Here is a 24,384-nt window from a genome sequence, read left to right as displayed (position 1 = left end):
ACGGATTTATTTTTTATGATTTGATAAATTGTTAAAGCCACGTTAAGGACATGAACTTCACAGATATAAACATTGTTCTGTGATATTTCAAGCCGCACTGGAATAAATATGATGAGTTGAGCTGTAAATGCGGCCCTCTGCCTCCAGTTTCTGTTAATATTTGTGTCGGTGTGCAGCCTGGGAATGCAACACATGGGCCTCGATAGCAGACCCCTGCTTTTCTTGTAGTGTTGCTGGTACTGACAGCTGGAACTAACGCAATTTTTTTACAGCAAAGGCCAACAAGCTTGAAATTTTCTCGCCTCTCTCAGTCTACGCTGGCCAAGATAGTTGATATCTGTCACCGTCTGGTCCTTCGTCCCTGCAGACCTTGCGGTAAATCAACAGAGTGGCTCCCAGATAGATAAAATGCCACATCAGAGTTTAAGAGGCCTAAAGCAGGATGCAGTTCCCAACCAGCGTCATGGTGAGGGAAAGGAGCATCCACTTAGGGAGGGCAGACAACCACCCCCGTCCTCCCCCTCCTCCTCTGATAGTAGCCGTAATCTCTGAGGTTGACCTGTCAGTCAAATCTTGGAGACAGATGACGTGAGGCCCCTGATAGGCTGTCTCCAAAGGAGGAGACACCAGCCGGCCGCGCTGGCCGACGGGACGGAGAGCAGGACTCAAGACGACGGACGGACGTATGGCGGGTCCGATGGGGGGGGGGGGCACATGAGGAAAAGGTGGGTCAAAGAGGTGGTGTGGTGGAGGAATGCCGAAAGCAGGGAGCGGTGGGGGTCAGGGAGAAGGTCTCCTGATGAGCAGGGAGACGGCGCTTTGCTGGGGATCGTTGCATGGCTGACAAAGTTTACTTAACACCAAACCCCTGGGAGCACGGGTCACAGAGGGGGGGGGGGGGGGGGGACCACATTCGCCTCCAGCTCAAAGGGTTAAGTTTTTGTCACAGGAAAAGGAGGACAGTGGAAAGGCCTCTGTGTTTGCTGATATAGTTTATAAGTAGTTATCAAATCCCTAAAGAGACCAACAGACTTACTTTTAAAATGATCACCTACCCTGCTATTTTTAAAAGTATAACACACATTTTTACTATTATTACTATAACAATTACATTTCACAGTTTTATTGCTTTGCCGAAATAATGAGGCTTTGTTGACACTTTAAGTTTCGCTTAACGACTCTTACCGTCATCTGTTTCATCCGAGTCGAAGAAGCTGTAACATCTGTCAGCCAAACACGTGATGCCAGTAACTACGAGCTTGTAGTAAAATGCTCGTATTTGTCTGAGCCAACACACTGCTCGTTATCAATATTGGATTTCCTGACATCACGCCGCATAACTGCAATGTGTTTCTGCAGCCGACTTTTGAATTCAGACGTCGGAGTTTCCCACAGTAAAGCGTGTTAATGAGGAAGTGCTTTTATTTCAGCTGTTACAGACCTTACAGTGGGCTAAATCCTAACTCTGATGGCTGCGATGTTTCCTGTGCTTTGGAAAATACACAAACAACCCTATTGTTATTTTATTATAACACTGCAGTTTCCCATCAGTGTCACCATCTTTGCCCCGCTTTAGGTACACATAAGGTAGGTTAATGCATATGCCCCATTTTCCCACAAGGGTTTTGCACTTTCACAGAGATGTACTGTCACTGGGCAACTGACAAAGGCTATCAGTATTACTTCAATGTCAACAAATCCAAAGTAATCCTGAATGAGTAGTGATAGTCATTTGTTTAATGTAAAGATGTTATCAATTTTTACAAGCTTGCAGTGTTGGCTAACTTCTCCCATGTTCTTTAATAATCAGAGTCTTCGCCTCAGCACCCGACTGAGAGAAAGCAAGCAAGTCTTCCCTTGATCGCAGCTACTGCCCATGACTCCCATTAGATTACAGAGGAGATTTATCGAACTGGCTTCCGGTTTTTTAGATAGGATAGTGACAACACTTATCTCCAGATATTCCCTTATCAAAAAACAATTTAGAGAGAGAGACAGACATTAGCTCAGATTTTTTTACATTGCAGAGTGCTCCAGCTTAGCCTCCTCGGTACAAGGGTCTGTTTGCACTGTGCACACAAACCTCCATCTGCCCGGATAGAGAGGCATTAGCATTGCCTTAGTGCTCTCTTGATGTCACTGCCATTACGTTTGCATCAAGCTCTTGGACTTAGATTCTTGGTTAATTCTGCCTGGATGGGGAACCTCCAATCATAACAGAAGAGAATTGGTTGCACTGGTTTGCATTTAATTTCATGCAGCGGTGTTGACTGACCGTGCGGCTTTAGTAGATGGTGAGAGAGGTCACCAAGAGGTTATCCTGATCTGGGCTTGATTTTAACCGTGTATTTATCAAGAACCCAGGGAGGCATGTTTCTGTGTGCTTGTGTTCCTGCCAGTGCATGCTTGCACCTCTGCGCAGAGAGAAAGAGAGACGTTGTAAGGCAGGAGTTACTTTTTGAAGCAGCTACAAGATTTTGACAAAGGTATTTGTCAAAGGTGTGTGTGTGTGTGTGTGTGTGTGTGTGTGTGTAAAGCCAGAAGGCCATCTGGGGGAGTCAGTAGGCAGAAAGCATACACTGCTGTGCTTATGACCCTGGAAGGGTGTCAAGAAAAGAGACAGAAGAGAGAAAAACACAAACTTGGCAATAAAGTCCCACAGAGCACGCCTGTTTTTATGAAGCTAATAACAACGTTTGATTTACAATTATTAGCCAAGAATCTGCTACCTTTTTTTTTTTTTTTTTTTTGACAAACATCTGTTGGCATGCTAGATGAGCCAGTTCGTGAAAAGCTCATGTGCCCAACAAGCATTCTCACTATTTGTTCTTTCCATGGATTACGCCTGTAAAATAGGCTGCAGGTGTTTGGGCCTTGGAGCACGGTGTCTAGGGGCCACGTTAACTATTAACACAGCCATATAACACTGTTACTGATTACCACCTCTCGCTCCTGAGACTCCCACTGACCTGAGTCACAGGTAGGAATCCCACATAGGTGTGGATTTGCTCTCATGGTGTGGATCACCTACCAGAACCACCACATGTGGTGTTGGAAAGCGGCCTCCCTCCTTTTCATAATTCTGTTTTCTTCTTCTTGTTCATTGTCCTTCTTAGCTTCCTTCCCTCCCACACAGACATGCAGCTGAGTCACCTCCCTCGCTGGATCTTTTTCTGTGACCTTCATGGTGACCTTTATCCTCTCTGCCATAGAACGCCAAGACGTGAAGATGTCTGGTATAAGAAAAAAGTGGAACCATGTTTAGCATGTAGTGCTGGAGGTACTTTAATCTGGGGCAAAAGTCTAAGGTGTGGGGGACCACAATGAATGACTCACAGCATATGTACAGCAAGGCACGCTGCTGAAAGACGCTACATTACTTTGTCATTTTTTAAAGCTTAATCATATCTTATTCAGTAGTTGATGCCTTACCTAAGTTGAACCCCCTCCTATACTCCCACTCCCCACCAGGCCTAAGCAGTGATTATTTTATTTATTAGACAAAAGCTACAAATGTATCTAATTAGCCTAGTGTTCCTGGAAACATTTTTTACATACGAAAAATTCTAAAAACTAAACACAACAATAAAGATTTACAATATAATAAAAAAAAGAGTAGTAAACTAGACTATCTTTCAGCTGATATCTATCCATTTATGTCCACTAATCAAGATATGCTGAATCATTTATTGCATTCACTTATTTCTCTCCTGCTGGCATACATACAATCACAGGCCATTTTATTAGGTACACTTTGCTAGTACTGGGTTGGACCTGCTTTTGCCTTCAGAGCTGCCTTAATTCTTTGTGATATAGACTCAACAAGGTGCTGGAAACTTTCCTCAGTGATTTTGGTCCATATTGACATGCTGCTGCAGATTTGTCAGCTGCACATCTACTGAGAGCTGGTGACTGTGGAGGCCAGTTGAGTAGAGTGAACTCATTGATTTGAGCTTTGTGACCATTGCACATTGTCCTGCTGAAAGCAGCCATCAGAAGATTGGGATCATAAAGGGATGAACATGGTAAACAATGCTTATTTGCTACTAAGGGGTCCAAAGTGTGTAAATATCCACTACAATATTACACCACCACCAGTCTGCACTGAACCTTTGATACAAGAAAAAAAATTATCTATATTTCAAGGTTGTTTACACCAAATTGTAACCCTACTATGTGAATGTGTCAGCAGAAATCATACCAGTCATCAGACCTGGCAAAATTTTTCCAATCTTGTGCTGTAAGGTTTTGGTAATTCTCTTTAACAGTGTGGTCTTCTGCTGTTGTAACCCATCTGTTTTTCAGGCTTCTAAATGCTGTGTCTTCAGTTATGCACTTCTGCATAGGTTGCAAAGAGTGATTATTTGAGCTATGGGTGCCGTCCTCAAAGCAGTCTGACCGTTCCCTGATCTCTGGCATCAACAAGGCATTTTCACTCAGACAACTACTGCTTACTGGATATTTTCTCATTTGTAAACAATTCTCTGTAAACTCTAGAAAGGGTTGTGTGGGAAAATCCCAGGAGATCAGCAGTTTCTGAACTACAATCACTGTTTCAATGTTCAATGTTCAAAGGCACTTAAATCATTTTTTTCTTTATTCTGATGCTCAGTTTGAACTTCATCGGGTGGTCTTGACCATGTCTACGTGGCTAAATGCTTTGAGTTTTGCCGTGTGATTGACTGATTAGATATTTATGTTAGATTGAGCAGTAGCCAGTATGTGTATATATCACACAGTTAACAGTTTTATAGCAGATTTATCCAACTTCACCTCTTTTCAGTCCAACAATCTTTCAGGCAGAAACATAACAAATTGAATATTAAATGGTTTACACTTCTAACTACAACGGTCCCCAGAGTACACCTAAAAGCTTCCTTACTTCCTTTGACTCCCATACTGAGATGGCTATAGCGAAATAGTCTGAACAGCTAAAAAAAAAACCCAAAACATTATTTACACCGTCTTCTAGTCAAATTCTTCTATGTTTTTGTTTTCTCCTAATTTATGCTTAGTGGTTAGTTAAACATTTATAATTACCCAGTTGATGGCCCCGTTTCCAAATAATAACCTCTTTAATAGAGCCGGCCTGTTTGAGAAGCAGCTGGTGGCTGAAAGCAACTTCCATCGAGCAATGAATCTCCGCTTCTGCTGGCATAAAATGATGAATGCTGTAAAGTATCTTTTGGTGATGTAACGACCTAAATACTTACAGACAAGCATTTTAATACAATCAAAACCTTGCAAAAATCTGAACTGGAGCTATGTTGTCTCAGTCCTCTTACTGATAATAAATCAAAATTGCCTTTTTTTATAGCTGCTGTATGCTAGGTTAGCATATATAGGGAACCCATGGATAGCTAACCGGCTAACGGCAGCGTTTAAAAAACACGTTTTTTCGCGCATTAGCTTGTGTTGTGGTTTTGTTGATAAACCAAGCGTTAAGCTTTTAGCCGGTGTGACAGAGTGGAAATCCTTGTCAGGGCAATTCTACAAGCGTCATGTCCAACAAGGGACAACTCTCCCCAGCAGAAATGTATGCGTTATTAGAGTAAGTACCTATCATACATACAATACTATGCAAAAGTCTTGAGTCACCCCTCACTTTGATAAGAAAATAAGGAATATGTGCACAAACAAACATGAAAATACAACGTTTAAAGTTAATATTTGATATGACCACCTTTATTCTTCAGCAAAGCCTTTAAGTGGTCTTCATGAAGATTTCTCCAGGCTTCTTGAAGCACATCCAGAGCTCTTCTTTGGATCTTGGCTGCCTTTTGTTCTGTTCTGCATCAGTCCACCATAGTATTTTCATGCAACCTTTGAATAACACAGTTAGTATGCTTCAGTTTGTTTTGCAGAATATTTTACAATATGAAAAAAACCAAAACCCTGTAACTTCACACCATGTATCCATTCAAAAAAAATGAACTGTTCAGAATGAGGACATTAAATGTAAGCTTTAACTTTCCAGTTTATCAGATGTGGCTGAGCAATCCTTACCTTTAAAATGATCTCCTTCCTCTCCTCCGTCTTTCTTTGCTTTTCACTTGCTGAAAAAACACTGCTCCCTTTATGCTCGCTCCTCTTCTGTTGCTAAACAGATGCTGAAACGTCCGGATGTCCCGCTGACATACCAAAAACTGTCTACCTAAAAATGAAAGTGTTATAAATGTGTCTGTCATTAATGATATAAAGTCATTTGGAAACAGAACAGTTCTCATACAAGGTAGAAGTTGCAATGAGTTTTTGACAAAGTGATTTCTTTACATCGTTTATTTATTTAGGTAAAAAGTTTTGCTGAAATTAAAAATGTCTCAGAAATTAATATAATATGATAGAATTGACATAAAAGACTTGATTTTGTTGTTTTTACACACACGCCTTTTGTACTTCCTGCTGACTGAGTGATGCATAGACCATATACATTAATGGGACTGTCTATGTGCTTCCTCCATTAAGGTCAGTTGGGTTTGATGTGTGATGCAACTTCCCTCAAATGCAAGAGCAGTCAGAAGTACTCAAGTACTTGCTTCGTTACCTCCCACCTCCGATGATAATAACCAAAAGACAAAACCTGGGCATCGTGTTCAGGTCATCTTTGCCGTTGTTCCACGCATTTTCTCACATTGCGTCATGTGGTCACACTGAAGATACCGTTGGTATCTGACAAGAGCTCCATCCTCGCCTTGATTCGCCGCTGTTATCACGTCGGGTTAATCGTGCTTCATGGATAATATCAGTCCAGGCCTCGGGCTGGAGCGACGTCTGCCTGGATGCAGCATCTTGAATCTACAAGGCTGCGTTCTAGCAGATCTGTAAACACTTGGCTTAGTGGAGCCTACGAGGCTAAGCTGCTGACCGGCGTCTATCAAAACAAAGCGCACACACACACTGGCCAGGGTTCGTCTTAATGTCAGTAAGAATAATGGCAGGGGTCAAACTGGAGGACAGCTCCTTTTTGAAGTTCAGAATCTGGTTTGTAAACAGAATCAAATTCTCTTTTCTCTATGCTCCCAAAGTAATGTACCAATGATTTAATAGCCACAGGTGTGCTATTCTGGAGTTTTTTATACATATATTTATATGTATATGTATTTAGGCTGCTGCCCCCGCGACCCGGCCTCGGATAAAGCGGATGAAGATGGATGGATGGATATTTATATTATGGTTATACAACTAAAGTGGTTATACAACTTTAGTTTTGATAACATTCTTGTGAAATAACTGGAGATGTGGACGTGACTTTGACACTGAAGGGAAGTCGGGCCAATCGAGAACTGAGCCAATGGTAATTCAGATCAGCCGTGTCTTTCTTAGTCTCTTTTGTTGGAGCACACAGTTCAAGTCACAATAAGCGACTTAACTGTACGTGCCGCAGATCGCCCTGATATGGCCCTTTTTGTGTCCAGTCCAAGAGCCGACCCAGTGTTGGTCAGAGCTGAAGCTGAATGTGTTTGTTAGAAAGAGCAGAAGGGCCCCGTGCTAATTCACTTGTGCCTTTGCTTTTTCGACCAAGCTGCGAGTTTTTTCCGCCAACGGGGACGCAGACCAGCCTGAGATATTATACTCCCACCATGGGCAAACATGCAAACACAGCGAGCCACTGCTCCGCGTGGTACAGTACACACCGTTAGAGAGGGCACAAAGGAAGGTGCATGATTGGTGTGTTTGACGGCGATCTGATAAAACCATAATTGGAGCATGTAGAATGCATATGTTTTTCAGTCAAACAAAAGCCCTGGGCACGCCATAGAAACTGCCTCTCAATGTTTTCATTGTCTGGCAACTGACTCAAGTGAAGGAGAGGGCGACAGAAACCTTCAAGTCAGTCTGAGAGTGTGTTTAATGTGTGCGGAAGGGGAGCGGCGTGTACGTGCGTTTATCTGCATGTGTGTTTAAGTGTGAGAGGCCAAGACGAAGCGAGGCCGTACGGTCACAGAAGGACAAGCGCCGTGCAAAATCAGCTATGTCTGGTGGAGCTCTAGACCCTTTTGAGAGAAGCTTATCAGATCATAAAAGAGCTTATTTGTTCTACTTGCTGAAAAGCTGCAGACATTTTTTGCACACATTTTCTCCTGGAAAGGAGTGTATTTACAAAAAGGTCAGGGCCGATGTTCGACACTTCCTACTGGAGGGTTACTATGAGACATCGGTGGTAGTTCTTTGCGACATCCACGTGCCCAAATTACAAAATCGAAACTTTGATTTCGTCTTCCCACATCTGCAGATTTTTGAGTCAATGCTTTTTGTAGAGTTGTCTCTCAACCAATGACCACTGTAGGAAGTGGTTTTGGTGAAATTAAAAGATAGATTTCTGTACAGGATGGAAGGAGAGAACCCTCAAAAAGTTACAGGATAGACTTTAACTGATACTAAATGCGACCTTTTCTGTGGCCTGACCTGTCTAAATTGTATAGATGTATACACACAGTCATTCATTCATTTGATGAATTTGTGATGTAAAGAAGAGTATCTCAGTTTTCTTTCTTTGGCTCCATAGCGTCACAGTTGCTCCTTTTTGCACTTTTTCTGAAGCCATGTCTCATTTTAAACCTCAGGCATGACGTGTTTAACCCTATAAAGAATGGAAAAGGAAATAATTACCAAAAAAACCCCACCTTTTTTTAATGGAGTCTTCAAAAAAAAATCCCAACAAAACCCAGACATTATATGTTAATTGCCTATATGAGTTTAAATTTACATAATATTTGCTGCCACCAGCAGTTTTTGCAAAATCTCTTGTATCAAATATGATAAACTTGCCGTTAAAGGGTTAAAGCACAAGCGACCAAGACAAAGCCTTAAAAAATAGATTGCACAAGTTTGAGTAAGTTGCGGTGCTTGAAGTAAGATATGGGTTTCTTGCAAATGGCAATAAATAAATAAGGAAGGCTTGAGAAAATCTGGTGAGTCATTACTCTTTTATGGCTTTTTCACGCACTGGAGTCCCTTCTTATAGTCTAACACTCTCAAACACCTGGTCAACTTCTTAAAAACGTAAAGATTTTGTTGTTTTTGTTGAGTTTTAACACAAATATATATGACATAAATTCTGCAGGTTTTTCACTGATTTTAAGAATCTGTAACTAAGGCGCCATCAGAAGGAAGAGGTAATATGTCTTTTCATTAACTCTGAAATTTGTGCCATTTGATGTGTGAAGCAGAGATAGCATGTGTTCTAGTCAAGTGTCCCGCTAAGCCATACCAGAGAGAAGCAACATGCACAACACCGAGACCCAAAAACTTACAGATAAACTAATTCAGCCGTTAACAAAACCTGTGAAAGACTGTGCCCTCCTTCCTTCAATATCCCATCTGTCTCCCACTCGTGAGTTCAACAATTGGTGATTGTCTTATTTCCACCACACACTCCTCTGCTATCTTTCTAACAAGCAGCTGAGATTTCGTAGACCTTGAAGCCTGAGTGGGATAGCAAGATCTCCCAGCTGCTACAATGCAGCGCCATGCCCGAGTATCCGATCCCTCCAAACTCCCTCAAGCCATCCTGCCACCTCCACCTCCTTGCTTCCAGGCTGCCTCTGCTTTGCTATCAGCGACGCTGCCTTGGCCAAGGCTGTTTTCTCTCAGGCTGGGGCTCCAAACAGCTGATTCAGGGAAAGTCAGAAAATGTACTGGAGACCTGACCTTCTCTCCTGAGACAAAACACACAGAGGGGGACTGGCTCCACAGGATGGAGACGCTAGCATGGAAACAATAACATAGCCTCAGAATCTACGCAAGAGATGAGGCTCTGTTTTCCAGAGACAGAGGTGCAGAGGCGTCTGTGAGCGAAGCTGCGTCCTCTTTCGTTCTTCTTTCACTGCAAGTTTTACAAACATTTGTAAACGAGCCGAATACTCGTCAGGCTGAATAATGGTATCAGTGAACATTTGTTAATTTTATCAACACTTAACAACATGGTAGCGCAGAAAAACAGCTTGTCTGACCCAAAGTGAACAAAACCTAATGCTAATGCTCAATACCTGGCATTTTGCATCTCGTTTGTTTAACATATACACAGAACCAGAATTTCTTAATAATCCCAACCCTCCAGTCTCTTGTCTTACCTAAGCTAATTGGCAACTAGCTGAATATTTGTACTGGACACGTTACACAATTAAACAGACTTCAATGATTTATTTTGATTTAAACCCTATATTAAAATAAAATAAAAAAGATTTTATATTATAATTATTATTCTAAACCAAAAACATCACATTTAAAATGTTTTTTAAAAGAAGGTTTTTTTGTAGAACTGTTATTATTTTAATAATAATATTACTGACATTAGTTACACTGAAAAGAATAAATCAGTCTGGCTTATTGAAAACAGATCAGTCACATTACATTTACCATAAAACTGCAAAGAAAATGGGACACAATATCATAAAAGCCTTAAAAGATTAATATAAAACTATGTTTTCTGTAAGAGAATGGAGGGTGCTGGAAATCACTGCATGAATACAAATAAAGCACAAAAAATAAATCTAATTTTTGATCGACTGAGGAGAAGTAGACAACTCGAAACAAATCGAAACGGGAGGATTTTTCTTTCTTTCTTTCTTTCTTTCTTTCTTTCTTTCTTTCTTTTTGTTGTTGATAGGCCCACATACTCTGGGCTAAATCATGACCATAAGGTATGTTATCAGCACAGAGCCGAATGTGTAATGGTATGTGGGTGTAGTAGCGGATGAAGGCATGAACCCAGTTAACCACATTTGGCACATTATCTGTGATAAAGCAGGCCTCAGACTCTTGAGTGGCTGAGCTTTTCTATGAAGCAGGAATGGAAAAATATTTACCTTTCTAAACTTCATTAACCGCACCTTTAATAAAAAGAAACATATTGACGTCATCTATTTTATAATGACTTTTTTTCTTTTAGTGAAACCGTTTCTCACTTTCAGATTTGAATGTTTTTGTGCTATTTTCAATTCAATAAAGGGTCTAAAGTCGAAAACAAGGTTGTCAAAGTGGTTGTATTTAGTGTTAGATGGCCATATTGTCTCATCTGGCTACTGGCGAGAAACACAGCTGCCAAACTGGGACTTTGAAATAACCTAACCTTATGAAATTTGGCCCTGATGTGCACTGAATCTAAAATCATAGCAGGATATGAATTTAAATGTAGCTTCCAGGAGTGTTGTGTGTCAAGCGGACCAACTTTGCCTTATTTGTTTGAATGCAAGTTTAAACTCTTATGGCTTTATATGCAACCAGGATTATCAGATTACCCGTTTCCTTTGACGTGAGCCCAAAAATGATCACAGCTTCGCTCAGAGCTTCCACAGAAGAGTCCTGCTGTGAGTCAGACTCATTGTTCAAGAGTTATGAGACAGAATGACGGTTTCACGGGAAGATGAAAACGACAAAGAATGAGTAAAGATTTTTTCCATTTCGGCCTTATTGCTTATATTAGGGATTCACTTTTTCCTGGGGGGGGGTCTGCTTCCAAATTCAGCCTCAAAAATGAGCAAGCTAATATTTTAATTACACAAAACAAAATGCTGGTATTTTTCTTCCACTTAATCCTGCATATGACAGAGTGATTTCGCCTGATATGTCAAAACCCCATTTGAATTTGAGCTGTGGTATTACGATACCAGAGCAAACCCTTTATCTTCATTTCACTGCTGTATATGCATCATGATGGCTCGGGGAGGAAAATAGATAAGAGAAGTACAAGTGATAAAAAACAGCTTGTAATATAATAATATGATACAGTCGATACACGATTGGAGCCAAAGTTAGGAGAATAGGTCAAACGAACCCTGAAACTTATGTCAGGCTGATATGACATCACCACGCTGATTTGATAAATAGAAATTCTTGGAGACGCAAATAATAAGAGATAAATACAACCTCAATCCTTCTCAAATCACAGACAATTCACTCATTTCCACTGGAGCAATTTTATGCTTGTTTTTCTTTTCTTTTTTAACACCGAGCGGCACAGAGCCAAGACCACAAATATGCAGACAACAGGCTCACGTCTCATCCATCAGGGGTGTATCCGTCACTCATTCATCACATGACAGGCAGGGAGCGTGATGGTGCAGGATTGTTAACAGCCATCAATCCCCTCCAGAAAATCCACTCCACACAAACACACCCAAACGTGCACACACACATTAGTGCACACACACTCGGGCAGGTGAGCAGGGCGTTCCGTTGTGGGCGAGCCAAGGAAGCAAGGACGGTACATGTCCAAAATGACAAAGGTTGCTTTTACACCTGTCATGACCCGTTTAATCATCTACCACTTCAAACAGGAGAGTCTGGCATTCACGGCCTCCCAGCAGCCTTTGCTCCAGCGGCTCTGGACAAGCTGCCATTCTGTGGAGGACAGGGAGAAAAAGACCGGCGCAGGTATAAAACTTAACTGTGTCTTCAATAAAATAAGAGCAAATATGTCAGTGTTTATAGGCGCTGGGAACTGGAGGTAAATATAGAAAAGCACAGAGTGTGAGCGGGAATACATTTATATCAGGAACAAAATGATCTAGATTTTAAGGATGGAGCTACACGTTAAGACAGCGTGAACTCACAACGCCTCTCATGTATTTCATTGTTATTGTGCTATTGTTGTGGGGAGAGTGGATATTTGTTGTTTTTCCATATGCTGCACTGCTTTTGGATATACTGGATAATATATTACATTTTTCTCATGTAATATAATAAAAAAGGTTCTTTGGAATAATTGTTAACAATTCAATTTTCCCATTTTGGATTTCATGGACGAATAATTCATTAAACCAGACTTGCAATCTGATTTTTATGCAAACAGAATTACTGCTAATATTTCATGTTTAATAATGACAGCTGCAATGCATTTAAAATGTAAAAATAATGGTAATAATCAGTTTCTAAAGCTGAACTTTGAATATCTGTCGATGTTAAATCACTTTTATAAGTTGCTCTTTATGATGACTTTTTTAGTGCACCTTATTCTGGTATTTATTGCACACACAGAATCATGGTCATGGTGTATACATGTGTGTGTGTGTGATTTGTATGGATGAAATAAAATCAATCAATTAACCATTAAACCACAAAATCCAAAGTGTATTTTATATAGCCATGCGAGGAAACATGTCTATTTAATTGATGTATTCTATTTTAATTTCTAAGGTATTCTTTTTTAAATTGGAAATATTTGGCGTCTTGTGTGCAAATCCAGTTCACTCTACATATGTTTCGCTTTCTAAGATAAATCTTTGTTGTAAAGGGAACACGTAGCATAAACGTTAAAGCGATTTAAGTCGTTAAAAGCCCAGATTCTTAAATACAGTAACGCAGGATTGTCACCAAAGCTGTGGTGCAAATATGTGCAGGATAGCTGCTTTATTGACAGTTTGACAAAATAAAAATACAATTAATCCAAACAACACCCCACAGATTAAATACTGGATATTAATCTTCCGTCGTTATTAAAAGACAATTATACAGGATTTGATTGAAAACAGACTCTGTGTGTGAAATGCAAAGATAAAAACATAGCAAGAAAAAAAGGGGGGGGGAAGCAACCGTGGGGTGATTGAGATGATGAATTGCGTCTCCTTCCTGCATGTTTTACATGTAGCTGCAGTCGCTTCTCATTAATCATAATCGAGACATCAAAGGTGTTTTCGGACGTGGGGCGTGTTGGCGTCCACAGTGCCTTTTATTGCCCTGCCGTGTAAGAGAAATCAGAGCTGCCCTTTCTACACAGTCACAGTCAAACTAACGACCAAGCAGGGCATTTTTAAAGAAGTAAATAATAAAAAAAAGTGAGTAATAGTCTCAAAGTTGCCCACGCCACCGTGTGATGCCCCTAACTGTCCCTTTCGTGCGTAATTCGTTCTCTTGCTCCTCGTTATCTCCATAACATCACATAATCAGGAGAAAGCTGCAACGAGCACTCGAGGGCTGGAGATAATCATTATCAAGTCGGTACATAAGGCTCAGACACCTGAAGAGGGTCAACCATTAAAGAGCTTATAATAATAATAATAATATTAATAATAATAATATGATTATTATTGCGTCTTTTCATTACTTCCTAACGAAATAGTATTTATTAAATATTTTAAATACAGTTTGACAATATTATTCCAATACATAAATGAAATATTTCGTTCACTATTTATCGTTTCCATATATTATTATTATTATTATTATTATTATTATTATTATTATTATTATTATTATCCACCAGTTGCAGGCTATCTGGTTGAATTATGTGTGATGGAGATGGTCAGCGCACAGGCCGGAGCTGACAGTCAGTGGCTGGCCTGCAGTGTTTGGCTATGCTGGATAAACGCGGAGACAGGGCGGCGTCCTGCCACTTCTTCTCACGAGCTCCGTGTGTCAGAGCAGCCCACGCTGACATTACTGCGAAAACACCTCATTTATCAACTGGAGGCTTCGCAGCCAGTGAGCCAGAAGCCGCAAAGAAAAAAAAGGAGGGAGGGTGGAGGGGTGAGGGTGGGGTGATGGCGGAATAGGGGGGCAACAAAGAGAAAAAAAAAGAAAAAAACAGCAACAACAGGATTTTGTATTCTCTCACCTTCCTGACAACTGCAGGCTGAGGTGATGGGATGGCAGACGGCAGCGCATTTTGGTGCGGTTACTGCCTCTGATAAGAATCACCTCTAGGACCTGAGAGCGAGCGAAGACTCGACGCCTAACAGTCACAATATCGCCTCAAGCGTGAATTTCTATCAGCAAAAGTTCTGTGGAAATCAGATAGACAACATGGATTAGCATAACCACTACACAAATAGACACAGATCGCCACGCAACTCGGGCTGCATTGTTTCCCTCTGAAGTTATGCGAGGAGAAGGATCCAGCAGCAGGAATCATCACGCCAGTATTAAAATAAGAGCGGCAGGAACACCTGCTGGAGAGCGGCTGCACGATTGCGCCCACGGGTATTGAATTAGCATTGAAAATAACTCTACAGTAATAATATTCATGACTGTCTGACAATAATAGTGTTTGTGCGAGAAGTAGACAGAGGAGGAACAATGGGAGGCCTGGCAGTGGCACGCGTTGAACATAAGTCCAGCCGAAGACTCTGTTACTGTTAGGCCCTGTGAACTGTTAACTCCATGTGGTAGTCTAATTGGCAGGGACATGGATAATTAATAACATATTAGCAATTTTTGGGACGATATTGGTAAATCAAAAAGTGCAGCTGTGCCTTCCGTTGCTATGACACATTAGTAACCGATACAGATGGTGTTACAGTATGAATCATGAATTGCGGTGAGTTGATTTTTCCCTCAGTTTTGTCTGCTGTGCAGCTGCAGAAGCAGTGAACATGGATGCAGCTCGGTGCCTGTTATCAGTGTGATGGATGCAGGGTGAATATTATAAAAGTATCAGAGTATACTCTCGGACTTCCCTGCGGTAGTTGGAAGTATAATGAATGGGCTGTTGGAGGTAATCTGATCAACTGTCCAGACAAAAAAATCAAACAAACAAACAAAACCCACTGAATGGCTGCGAGTGTGACCTGCAAATGCGTTAATGATTCAATTGACACCTCCCCACTTTTGATCACTTCACTCGTCTCAATGTATATTCGGGCTGAACGAATCATCGCGTTTCAAAGAGGAGCTACACACACACACACACACACACACACACACACACACACACACACACACACACACACACACACCTTTAACGCTCAATGAGAGCCGTCTGACTTAAACTAATTAAGAGGGGATTTATTGATCACTGGAATGATGACAGAGAATAAACAAGGGGGGGGGGGGGGGGGGGGGTGTAGGACTTTGAATTAAGATGAAACCAGAAAGAAGAAGTAGGCCTAAAGCACATTTCACACACGGAATATATATTTGATCAATCATTTAATAGGCTGTTGTTTTAATAAAAGGAGTCTTTCTTAAGGATTCTCATCAGTAAAAAGTTGTCCAGACGAAACATTTTATTACACTAATGCTCCAAGTAAAAACAAAATATTCAGGTCTTTAACTCGTGGACAGACTGCAGTGGAAAGTCCCAGCTTTTAAACTCTGGATTAACCATTATAAATATAATCATTTTAAAATCTCCAAAGTATCGAAAGTTAAAAGCGTGCTCCTTGCAGACGTGATTACTGCAATGCGTAAACATGGGAGTAGCACTTTCCTGTTCAGGGTGACGGGTAAGTTAATTTTAACTGCATTTCTTGGCAGTTTAATTAATAACGATCTAGTCATTAAATTAAACCGCTGTCTGTCATATAAATGTCACAATTTTCCATAAAACAGGAGTAGCCTATGAAAGAGCTGGATATTAAAGAGTAGTCCGGTGAAATTAAAATCTCAAAGACACTCGTTTCTGTTTGTTTCAGCTGCTGTAGGCTCATCACCAGATTTGTGGATCACCTGTAAATAGAGCAAGATAGACAAACAACAATTTCATTTAAAGAACAAACAAACAGAAAAGAAAAAAAAGAAACAGCTGGGGGGGGGGGGGGGGCGTATTCATTTGTAACCGAAAGCATAACTTTCGAATAATGAAACCTGATCGTATCAACACATTAATCCAACTTTCAGACCTGATCAAGTGAAGTGTCTCCCCCCCCTCGCTCTCTCTCTGTTTTTCAGCGTGATTGATTGGAGGAGTTCATAGGCTGGCACCCCCATCGCGTCTCCAGCCGCTCACGCTCCACATGATTGGTCCGCCTCCTGCGGCCGCAGCCACCAGAGGCGCCTCCTCTCATAAACCTCCTCTAACTGCGGTAAACTTTCCCATTACTTCCAAGAGAAGCAGAGGCTCACTGTTAGGAAGTTTGCTTTCGACTTATATGGCACACTTGTAGCAGGTAAGTCTTCTTCTTCGTCTTTTAAAACGTTTCTTCTCCCACTTTTGCGGCGCGCACAGCTGCTTTAAACATCTGGCGGTGTCTTGGCGAGCGCAGCGAGACCAAACTCATAATTTCGGGGTATTGTTTTATCGCTCCAGTCAGCCTTTCGGTCCTTATCTGTTTTGACTCTTATCAAACGGTTATCTCTTTTGCTGTGAAGACATATTGCGTTTTTGTTTCCTATCTCTTTATGTGTGCGTCTACTTGCGTATGTGCGTGTGGAGGGGAGGACAGGGATTTGACACGGATGGATCCAGTGCCTCTTAAGAGCGCTTCATGAGAGCATGGCAGTCACTGTAGACTGGGTTTTTATTGGAGTTCGAGATGATACTGACTCAGTAATAATTAACTGGAGCTTTCGTAGTTTATTACCCTATTCTCTATTGTGAAAAATGTAGTTCATCCAAAGATGAATGCTGGTCTGTACACCAGGTGTCCGTTTGCATTTCCCCCCTTTTTCAGAAACCTGCCGACTTTCTGTCAGGATGTTTTGTGGATATATTTTCAATTCACTTATCCTTAACATCGCAAAAAGGGTCATTTCTTGTGGTTTCCTAACGGTTCCGACTCTTTTTGTTACAGGGTAGACCACTCCCTGGCCATTTTTATTTACCCCTACGGTGTATGGAAAGTGCTCCTGGATGGAACTGGGCGAAAACAGCTGGTCCATGGTCAAGCGAGAAGTGTCCAGCAGCCCAGGGTCACCGGCTGAGCAGAACTACCTGCCCGGTGACAGCAGAAGGGACGGCACCACCTCGGATGAGCTGAGGACACCTCCGAACGAGCTTGACGCGCTAGGGCACCGTCGCTCCGACAGCAGATCCCTGCACTCCTACCTTCACTTCGGACACCATAACAACACCCTGACCACTACCGAGGATATCCCGCTGTTTACGGATTTAGACCAGGGGAGCAAACTCGTCCTCTCCACCGGAGCACACAAGACAAGCTTGCTGGTGGACCCGGCCGACATGTACCAAACACTGGCCATTGCGGCCCAGAGCCAGACTGGATATGATTCGAGTTCTGGTGGTTATATGCACTCCAACCCTAACTCCCCAGTGTATGTCCCTAGCTCGCGGGTGGGCACCATGATCCCCAGTCTGTCTTATCTGCCGGCCAACGTGTCTGCTCAGCCCGGCCACGCCGTCTCCAGTCACTCGGTGTGGTCACAGTCCACCCCGGAGAGCCCTTCGTACAGCACCGGGAGCCCGCACGCCTCCAGTCGTTTTCACTACCCTCCAAGCCCACCCATCAATAACGGGACCCCCAGGGACACGGGCTACAGTAACACACTGAATATGAGCAGCAGAGACCAGTACAGCCTTTCTCGTCCCCTCAGCGGGCCCTACCCGAGCCCATACTCCCCGTACGTTGCACCCCAGCTACCCTCGCCTTGGCCCGGGGCACCTTTTGATAACACGATGCTCCACACCTTGCAAAGCAGGAGTGCGCCCTTGATTCGAGGACCAAATGGAGGTAAGAAAAAAAAATCAAACGAAAACAAAGTAGAGGGAGGCACAAAGATGGAATAGTTTTCCTTCTCACTGTGTGGGACGGAAAGAAAAAAAGGTATTTTAATCACGCGCGCAACCTTGAAGTGTCTGGAGTGAAGGCACCAAGCGCCTGCGTGTCTTTGTAACAGAAACCTGTTCCCCTCGTCGAGGCCTGACCTCAAAATGTTGAATAAAAATATGTTTCATACACTGCCAAAAATGAATTTATGATAGTGTGTGTGTGTGTGTGTGTGTGTGTGTGTGTGTGTGTGTGTGTGTGTGTGTGTGTGTAAGAAACAGGCGCAAATGACTGCCCAGAAATATATAAAATGAATCATTTACATGAAGTAAAATCCACCGAGGCTTTTAAAACAACATTGGCACAACAGTATAAATTTATTAAAAATGTGAATTTTGTTAAACACTTCGCTTTAATCAATTTATAATCCATGAACAGATCATTTTGCCCGCCGTATCTATCCGCTTGCTTTCTTTGACATGAAGTCCCAGAAGCAGAATCGCTTATGAAATAATGACCAGCAACAATGTGTAATTCTCACAAACTCGCTCCCTGTTCTGATTCCAGTATTTCTCTTCAGTTTCAGATATTCTGGACGACATGGGGGAGAGCAGAGAGTGCGTGAACTGCGGCTCCATCTCCACGCCGCTGTGGAGGCGCGATGGCACGGGCCACTTTCTCTGCAACGCCTGCGGCCTCTATAGCAAAATGAATGGTCTGAGCCGGCCATTAATTAAACCACCGAAACGGACGGTAAGGAGACAGGAGGAGGGGGGCGAGGGCCACTTAAATCAACCAATTTCCTGCCTAATTGTTTCAAACAATTGCTGGAGGTCACTGTCGTTGTCACGATTCGGCTTCTGGATGAAGGTTTCAATGATACAGCCCCCAGTTCAAACCTGATTGTAATCAAGGAAAATTTATTTACGCAAGATCACGTGATTTCTATAAAACGGGGAAAATAAATAAATAAAGCATGCATTTCACATTTGAATCAAGGACTTGTGCTTTGCAAAGGAGAATGATAGTTTTAGCTTAGCCAGTGTTTTAAATTCATCAGTCAAGCACAATCATTTAGTTGTTTCATAAGAAAAAAAATGTTATTCACTAAATTCACATTAAATCAATCCACACGTGGAAAGTGTTAATGTAAGGAGACACTTTATCTCAATCTCCACTCCCAGCTACTGTCGGGTAAGCTAATCTAAAAAGGCGTCAGTGGGTCCAGATTTTCCATGGTGCCATTACGCAGTTTTTACAAGGAAGTGAAATGGCACGTAGCAACTCTCTGCGAATTAACAACCTGTAATAAATAAATGAATAATAATATAAATCCGTGCGTAAATGCCAATTAAATTGGGATTCTAACAGGGTGTGGATTATTGTTGGAAAGTCAGGTATGAATAAAATGGTTGAGTGTGTGGTGCTTTATTTTCCTGGATACCCACGTTTAATTATAGTGACTGATGTTGTGTTTTGCTTGCCACAACAGTCAACGTCCAGAAGAATCGGCCTTTCCTGCGCCAACTGTCAAACCAGTACCACCACTCTGTGGCGCAGAAACGCGGAGGGAGAGCCGGTGTGTAACGCGTGCGGCCTCTACACAAAATTACACGGAGTAAGTTCACTGCGATTTGAATTCCCCCCCCCCTCTAATTCAGTTTTAATTTTTAAAAATCGACGCATTATTGATAAAAAAAAATATCATTTCTTATTTTCATTAAAAAAAAAAAATCACATCTTACAGGTACCTCGGCCGCTCGCCATGAAGAAAGAGGGAATCCAGACGAGAAAAAGAAAACCGAAAACTTTGAATAAAGCAAAGGGATCCTCTGGTGAGTAGCTGAACAATATTTCTGCTGCACGAAGGAATATGTATGTCATATTTATCTCTTTTAAAATAATGTAACGACAACATTTTTTTTTATGTTTCCAGGAAGTAGCAACTCTGTCTCCATGACTCCTACATCCACCTCTTCATCCAATTCCGAAGACTGCTCGAAAACCAGCTCTCCCTCTGGACAAGTGTCAGGGGTAAAACTGATTTTTAATTGCTTTTAAATTTTTCAAATAATAGTTTAAAATAAAAATAATAATTAATAAAACAATGAAATATCTATATCTATATGTGTGTGTGTGTGTGTGTTAAATAGGAATTTCTACACTTGAAATTACTATAAAAGGCCAGATTTTTCACCCATTTTCATGAGTGAATATTTTGTAAAATACAAACTGTGATAAAGAGATGACATGCAGGCTGACTGATGCTCTGTGGTTATGACTGCTGCTAACTAATATGTCACTGTGATATTACACTAATACGAGTGTCACATTGATCATGCTCCTTTTTCCCCCAACATTGCAATGCAAATGTCATTTCAGTCCTCAATAATAATAATTTAAAAAAAAAAAGGTTTTACACAATCTAAAAGTTTTACTGACATTTTATACAATAAACTCACAATTTTTGCTAACAGAGAGTTTTCTGGTTGCAGATCAGTTCATCTGTGCTGTCCAGCGGGGGGGAGGGAGCAGGCTCGGGCTCGTCCGTCAAGTACTCCGGACAGGACGGCCTGTACGGCAGCGTGGGCTTGACCCAGTCATCGGACGTGGCTTCAGTGAGAGGCGAACCCTGGTGCCCCATGGCCTTAGCCTGAACATTTTAACCTTCTGGGCGGACAGAGACCCCCGGCCCCTCGTGTCTGGATGCTGTGTATAGTGGAAGTATTTGGGTGCAGTGTTGGTTTCCTTCCCTCTCAGCTGATGCAAGAAGAGTTGGACGAGAGGGGGAAAGAAGTTTGAGATGACCTTAAGTCAGACTAGAAGCTTGAATCAAGCATGGAGTATCTGCGATCAGGTTCCAGATTGATGTCAGGGTCTTTTTTTTATTTTTTGCCTTAAAATACAACAACATCAACAACAAAAGGGAAACGCCAGGCCAAATGATCAATTAGGTGGCCTGCTATGGATGGTTGCTGGACCTGCACTCGGTATCTCTCCCATCCGTGGCACACAGAACCAAATCTGGGTTCCTTAAAGAAAGCCATCTTGTACATAACGGATTTCTCTTTGAAGATGTTGATTGGATATCAGTGCTTCACACAAGCACTCAACTCTTTGTGGACTTTTTTTGATTTTTTGTTTTTTTCCAAAACTGGAATCATGCCATAAGTGCCGAGACAACTTACATGAATCAAAAGAAAGAAAAATATTTATAAATCTTCCATAGTTGAAAAACATGTCTATGATTGTTAATAAAGATATCAATATAGAGTAGAAGTTAAACCATTCTGATGTCTTCTTTTCTATTCTCTGTCTCTCGATAAGCGGTAGTACAGTAGTGTTGAATGTGCACGTTTTCCACTGAAAGCTCTTACTTACTGTATTTGACTGAAACTAGTTTGGTTTAAACAGGGTATAAATGACTATATCACATCGTGTTGTGTTTAATCATTTAAAAAAAAGAGAGAAAAAGATGCAAAAACAATCAACTTCGTGAGACTTAATTTTTGACATGAGAACACTGTCGGCCAACGGGCAGCATTACGGTACTACTTCTACAAAATCTCGCACATGTAAAGCAGTTGGATGGCTTGTTTGAACAAAGAACGCCCAGAATAGCTGTAGGACCCTCTGACCTTTATGTTCTTACACATAAACTGCAAACGAAGGCTGCTGGCCGCGCTACCTGACTCACTATAAACTGTATACCCTTCATAATAATAACATGTGCTGTTGCATCATATTTCAGCCAAAATTAGACCAAAGTGTAGCGTGAGGTCACCTCTGAACAAATCTGTGCTCACTGTGATGACTGTGATGAATCGCTGTAATGATTAAAAGGAGAATTGTTAATGTAACATGTTCTTATGAAGCTCACAGGTCATGCCAAATCATGAATTTGAGAAGCCTTTTTGATTTTTCATTTTTTTTGCATGACCTAAGCAAGTGGTGTGGGAGCTTCAAGAGCTATTTCAGGTTTTAAAAAACAAAAACAAAAAACCCTCCCCCCCACCCTCACCCGAAGAGACTGAATACTGAAGGCATGATAAGTTACATGTAAATGTTAGCACAAAGAGGTTTTTTTTTCTTTGCTTTTGTTCACAACTTTCTTCATCCTAAAAAAAGAGCATGTCATTCACGCAACCGGACTTATTTATTTTTCTGAAATAACATGTTTTCTTTTTGTTTTACTATTTTTTTTTTAACATTATGAGAAATTATTTAAATTCAATCCAATAAATTGTTCTGGTGATGCAAATAAATCTGCAGTTTGTTTTTAAAAGAAGAGCGAAACGCGTCAGTGTTTTGGAAATTACGGAAAGAACCACCTTCTGCATATTTTTGTGTGAGTCATTCCCATCTATACTTTAACTCCCCGTTTCTCCTTGGCTGAACAGATACCAGAGGGCTTTATTTTCTCAGATGTTTTCACAACTGGGAGGAAAGAAGAAGACATCACGGCCAGCTAATGCAAGACAAGAATTTCGCCTAAAAGTTGCACAGCAAGACTTACCCAGCTTTTTTTTCTGAGTGATTTCACCAAACCACACCTTTGTCCTTTCTGGTAACGTTTTCACTCGAGACTTTTCCTTTTCTTCGGGCCCCTGTGGGCTTAAAGAACAATCCACTTTCCTGTGTCCTCTTGAACCAGCAGCTCAAAGTACCTGTCACAATGTTTACTGTACTTAAGAGAATATGGCCTGTGAGTAATTCCACATGAAAAGATTTTAGAGATGGTTAGGATTTATGCCTGAGCTTAGCGTTATCTGTCTGCTCTTTGACATATTGATTCAGCTAAGTTTATTGAGTGTGGAGGAATGCGCGGCACTGCGTAACAGACAAATCCACAGTTTTCAGGTGAACGGTTATTGCACCTATTTTTCTTACTTGACTTTTGACATCAGATCGGAATGACACTATTTTTCACTATTTCCTTCATATCCATCACAATATTTGCTTTTTTTCTTTAAATTTTACTTGTGTGTTCAAACTGAATGGAAAAGCACGGCTTGTGATGATTTGCTGCTGAGTGTTATATAAAACCCAATTTGTCCACCGAGACCACCGGGCATTAAGTCCTCGAGCTTCCAACGAGATAAATTACAAAAGCACCTTTAGATATGTAAATGCAAACTACTGTTGAGCTCAAAACACAGGCAAATATTTATGGGTATCTGAATTTATGAGGAGGTCCTAGCTTGGCACTGTATCCATGGTGCTACGAGGGAGGAAATATAAACATGGCAGCGCAGAAATCCTCCCTGCGCTCTCATCTGGATTGCTATCCGCACAGCCGAGGGTCACTTTCATGCTAGAGGTGCCACCTGAGAAGGCTGGAAAGCTGCGATGCTTGTCACACAGTTGCAGGTTTGAAATAAGAGTTTGAATTTGTTGCAAATAAGTGATCACATGCTGCAAGGAAGGGTGAGACAGACAAACAGAAAAGACAGAATACAGATCATGATGGCTGTCCAGGGTTGAAAGTCCTCCCTAAGTAAACAAGACAGGCTAACAGCAGCAGACTGCAGGGCCCCGGGCTGTTTGGCCATGGGACAGCAGCACAGTATGGAGCAGTGGCTCCCTCAGGAGATACCGGTTGATCTTTCCATGCTGCCTTTCAAAGGAGAGCAACGCTCAACCCTGCCTCCGGAAGAGATGGGATCTCTGACTCAGCCCTTTTGGGTTTCCTCGACAGACACTGTGGAATACTCTGGTAGAGTAAACACTTAAAAACATTAAAGCTGTGCTGGTTGCAGAGTCTTTCAGATTTGGACTTGCATCAAAAAGTCTCTCAAATGGAAGGAGCGTTTGTGTCCATCACCCTTTTATTGTTCCGTGTTGTTATTGTTATCATGTGATTTAAAAGGGTTCAGAGAAAGCCAAACTGTGCTTTCAAAACCGTGTACACACGGCCTTCTGGGTTGGCAAACACAACCAATCATAAAGGTACCGCCTCCTGCCCTGTCGTAAGCTCTTCGAGTCATATTCACAGGAAGTT

General features: G+C 41.6%; 1 protein-coding gene and 1 long non-coding RNA gene across 7 annotated transcripts in view; one reads left to right on the top strand and one right to left on the bottom strand.

The window, feature by feature from the left end:
* LOC309694026 overlaps window positions 1–24,384 on the bottom strand; it is a 50,806-nt gene that overhangs the window by 11,023 nt on the left and 15,399 nt on the right. Inside the window, exons 3-6 of one of the 5 annotated variants that reach the window (XR_014272773.1) lie at window positions 8,407–8,581; window positions 6,007–6,154; window positions 5,041–5,823; window positions 3,032–3,233 (exon numbers count right to left, since the gene is read on the bottom strand). This is a non-coding gene — a long non-coding RNA (uncharacterized lncRNA). Of the gene's footprint in view, window positions 1–3,031; window positions 3,234–5,040; window positions 5,824–6,006; window positions 8,582–24,384 lie in introns of all 5 variants that reach the window. The other 4 variants (XR_014272775.1, XR_014272776.1, XR_014272772.1 and 1 more) reach the window with 4 other exon arrangements.
* gata6 (GATA binding protein 6) lies at window positions 16,731–22,648 on the top strand. 2 transcript variants are annotated; one of them, XM_082513726.1, is made up of 7 exons: window positions 16,731–16,826; window positions 17,451–18,347; window positions 18,964–19,136; window positions 19,876–20,001; window positions 20,131–20,218; window positions 20,320–20,417; window positions 20,879–22,648. In XM_082513726.1, the coding sequence occupies exons 2-7, from the start codon at window positions 17,510–17,512 to the stop codon at window positions 21,038–21,040; spliced, it is 1,485 nt and encodes a 494-aa protein (XP_082369852.1). In that variant the 5' UTR covers window positions 16,731–16,826; window positions 17,451–17,509; the 3' UTR covers window positions 21,041–22,648. The 2 variants fall into 2 exon arrangements, with proteins under 2 accessions (XP_082369852.1, XP_082369853.1); XM_082513727.1 differs by lacking the exon at window positions 16,731–16,826 and adding an exon at window positions 17,083–17,300.

The sequence above is a fragment of the Aulonocara stuartgranti genome, assembly GCF_965226115.1.
Source record: "Aulonocara stuartgranti genome assembly, chromosome: 18".
Lineage (NCBI taxonomy): Eukaryota > Metazoa > Chordata > Actinopteri > Cichliformes > Cichlidae > Aulonocara > Aulonocara stuartgranti.
The sequence above is the reverse complement of the archived record's forward strand: the minus strand, read 5'-3'. Positions and strand labels throughout refer to the sequence as shown.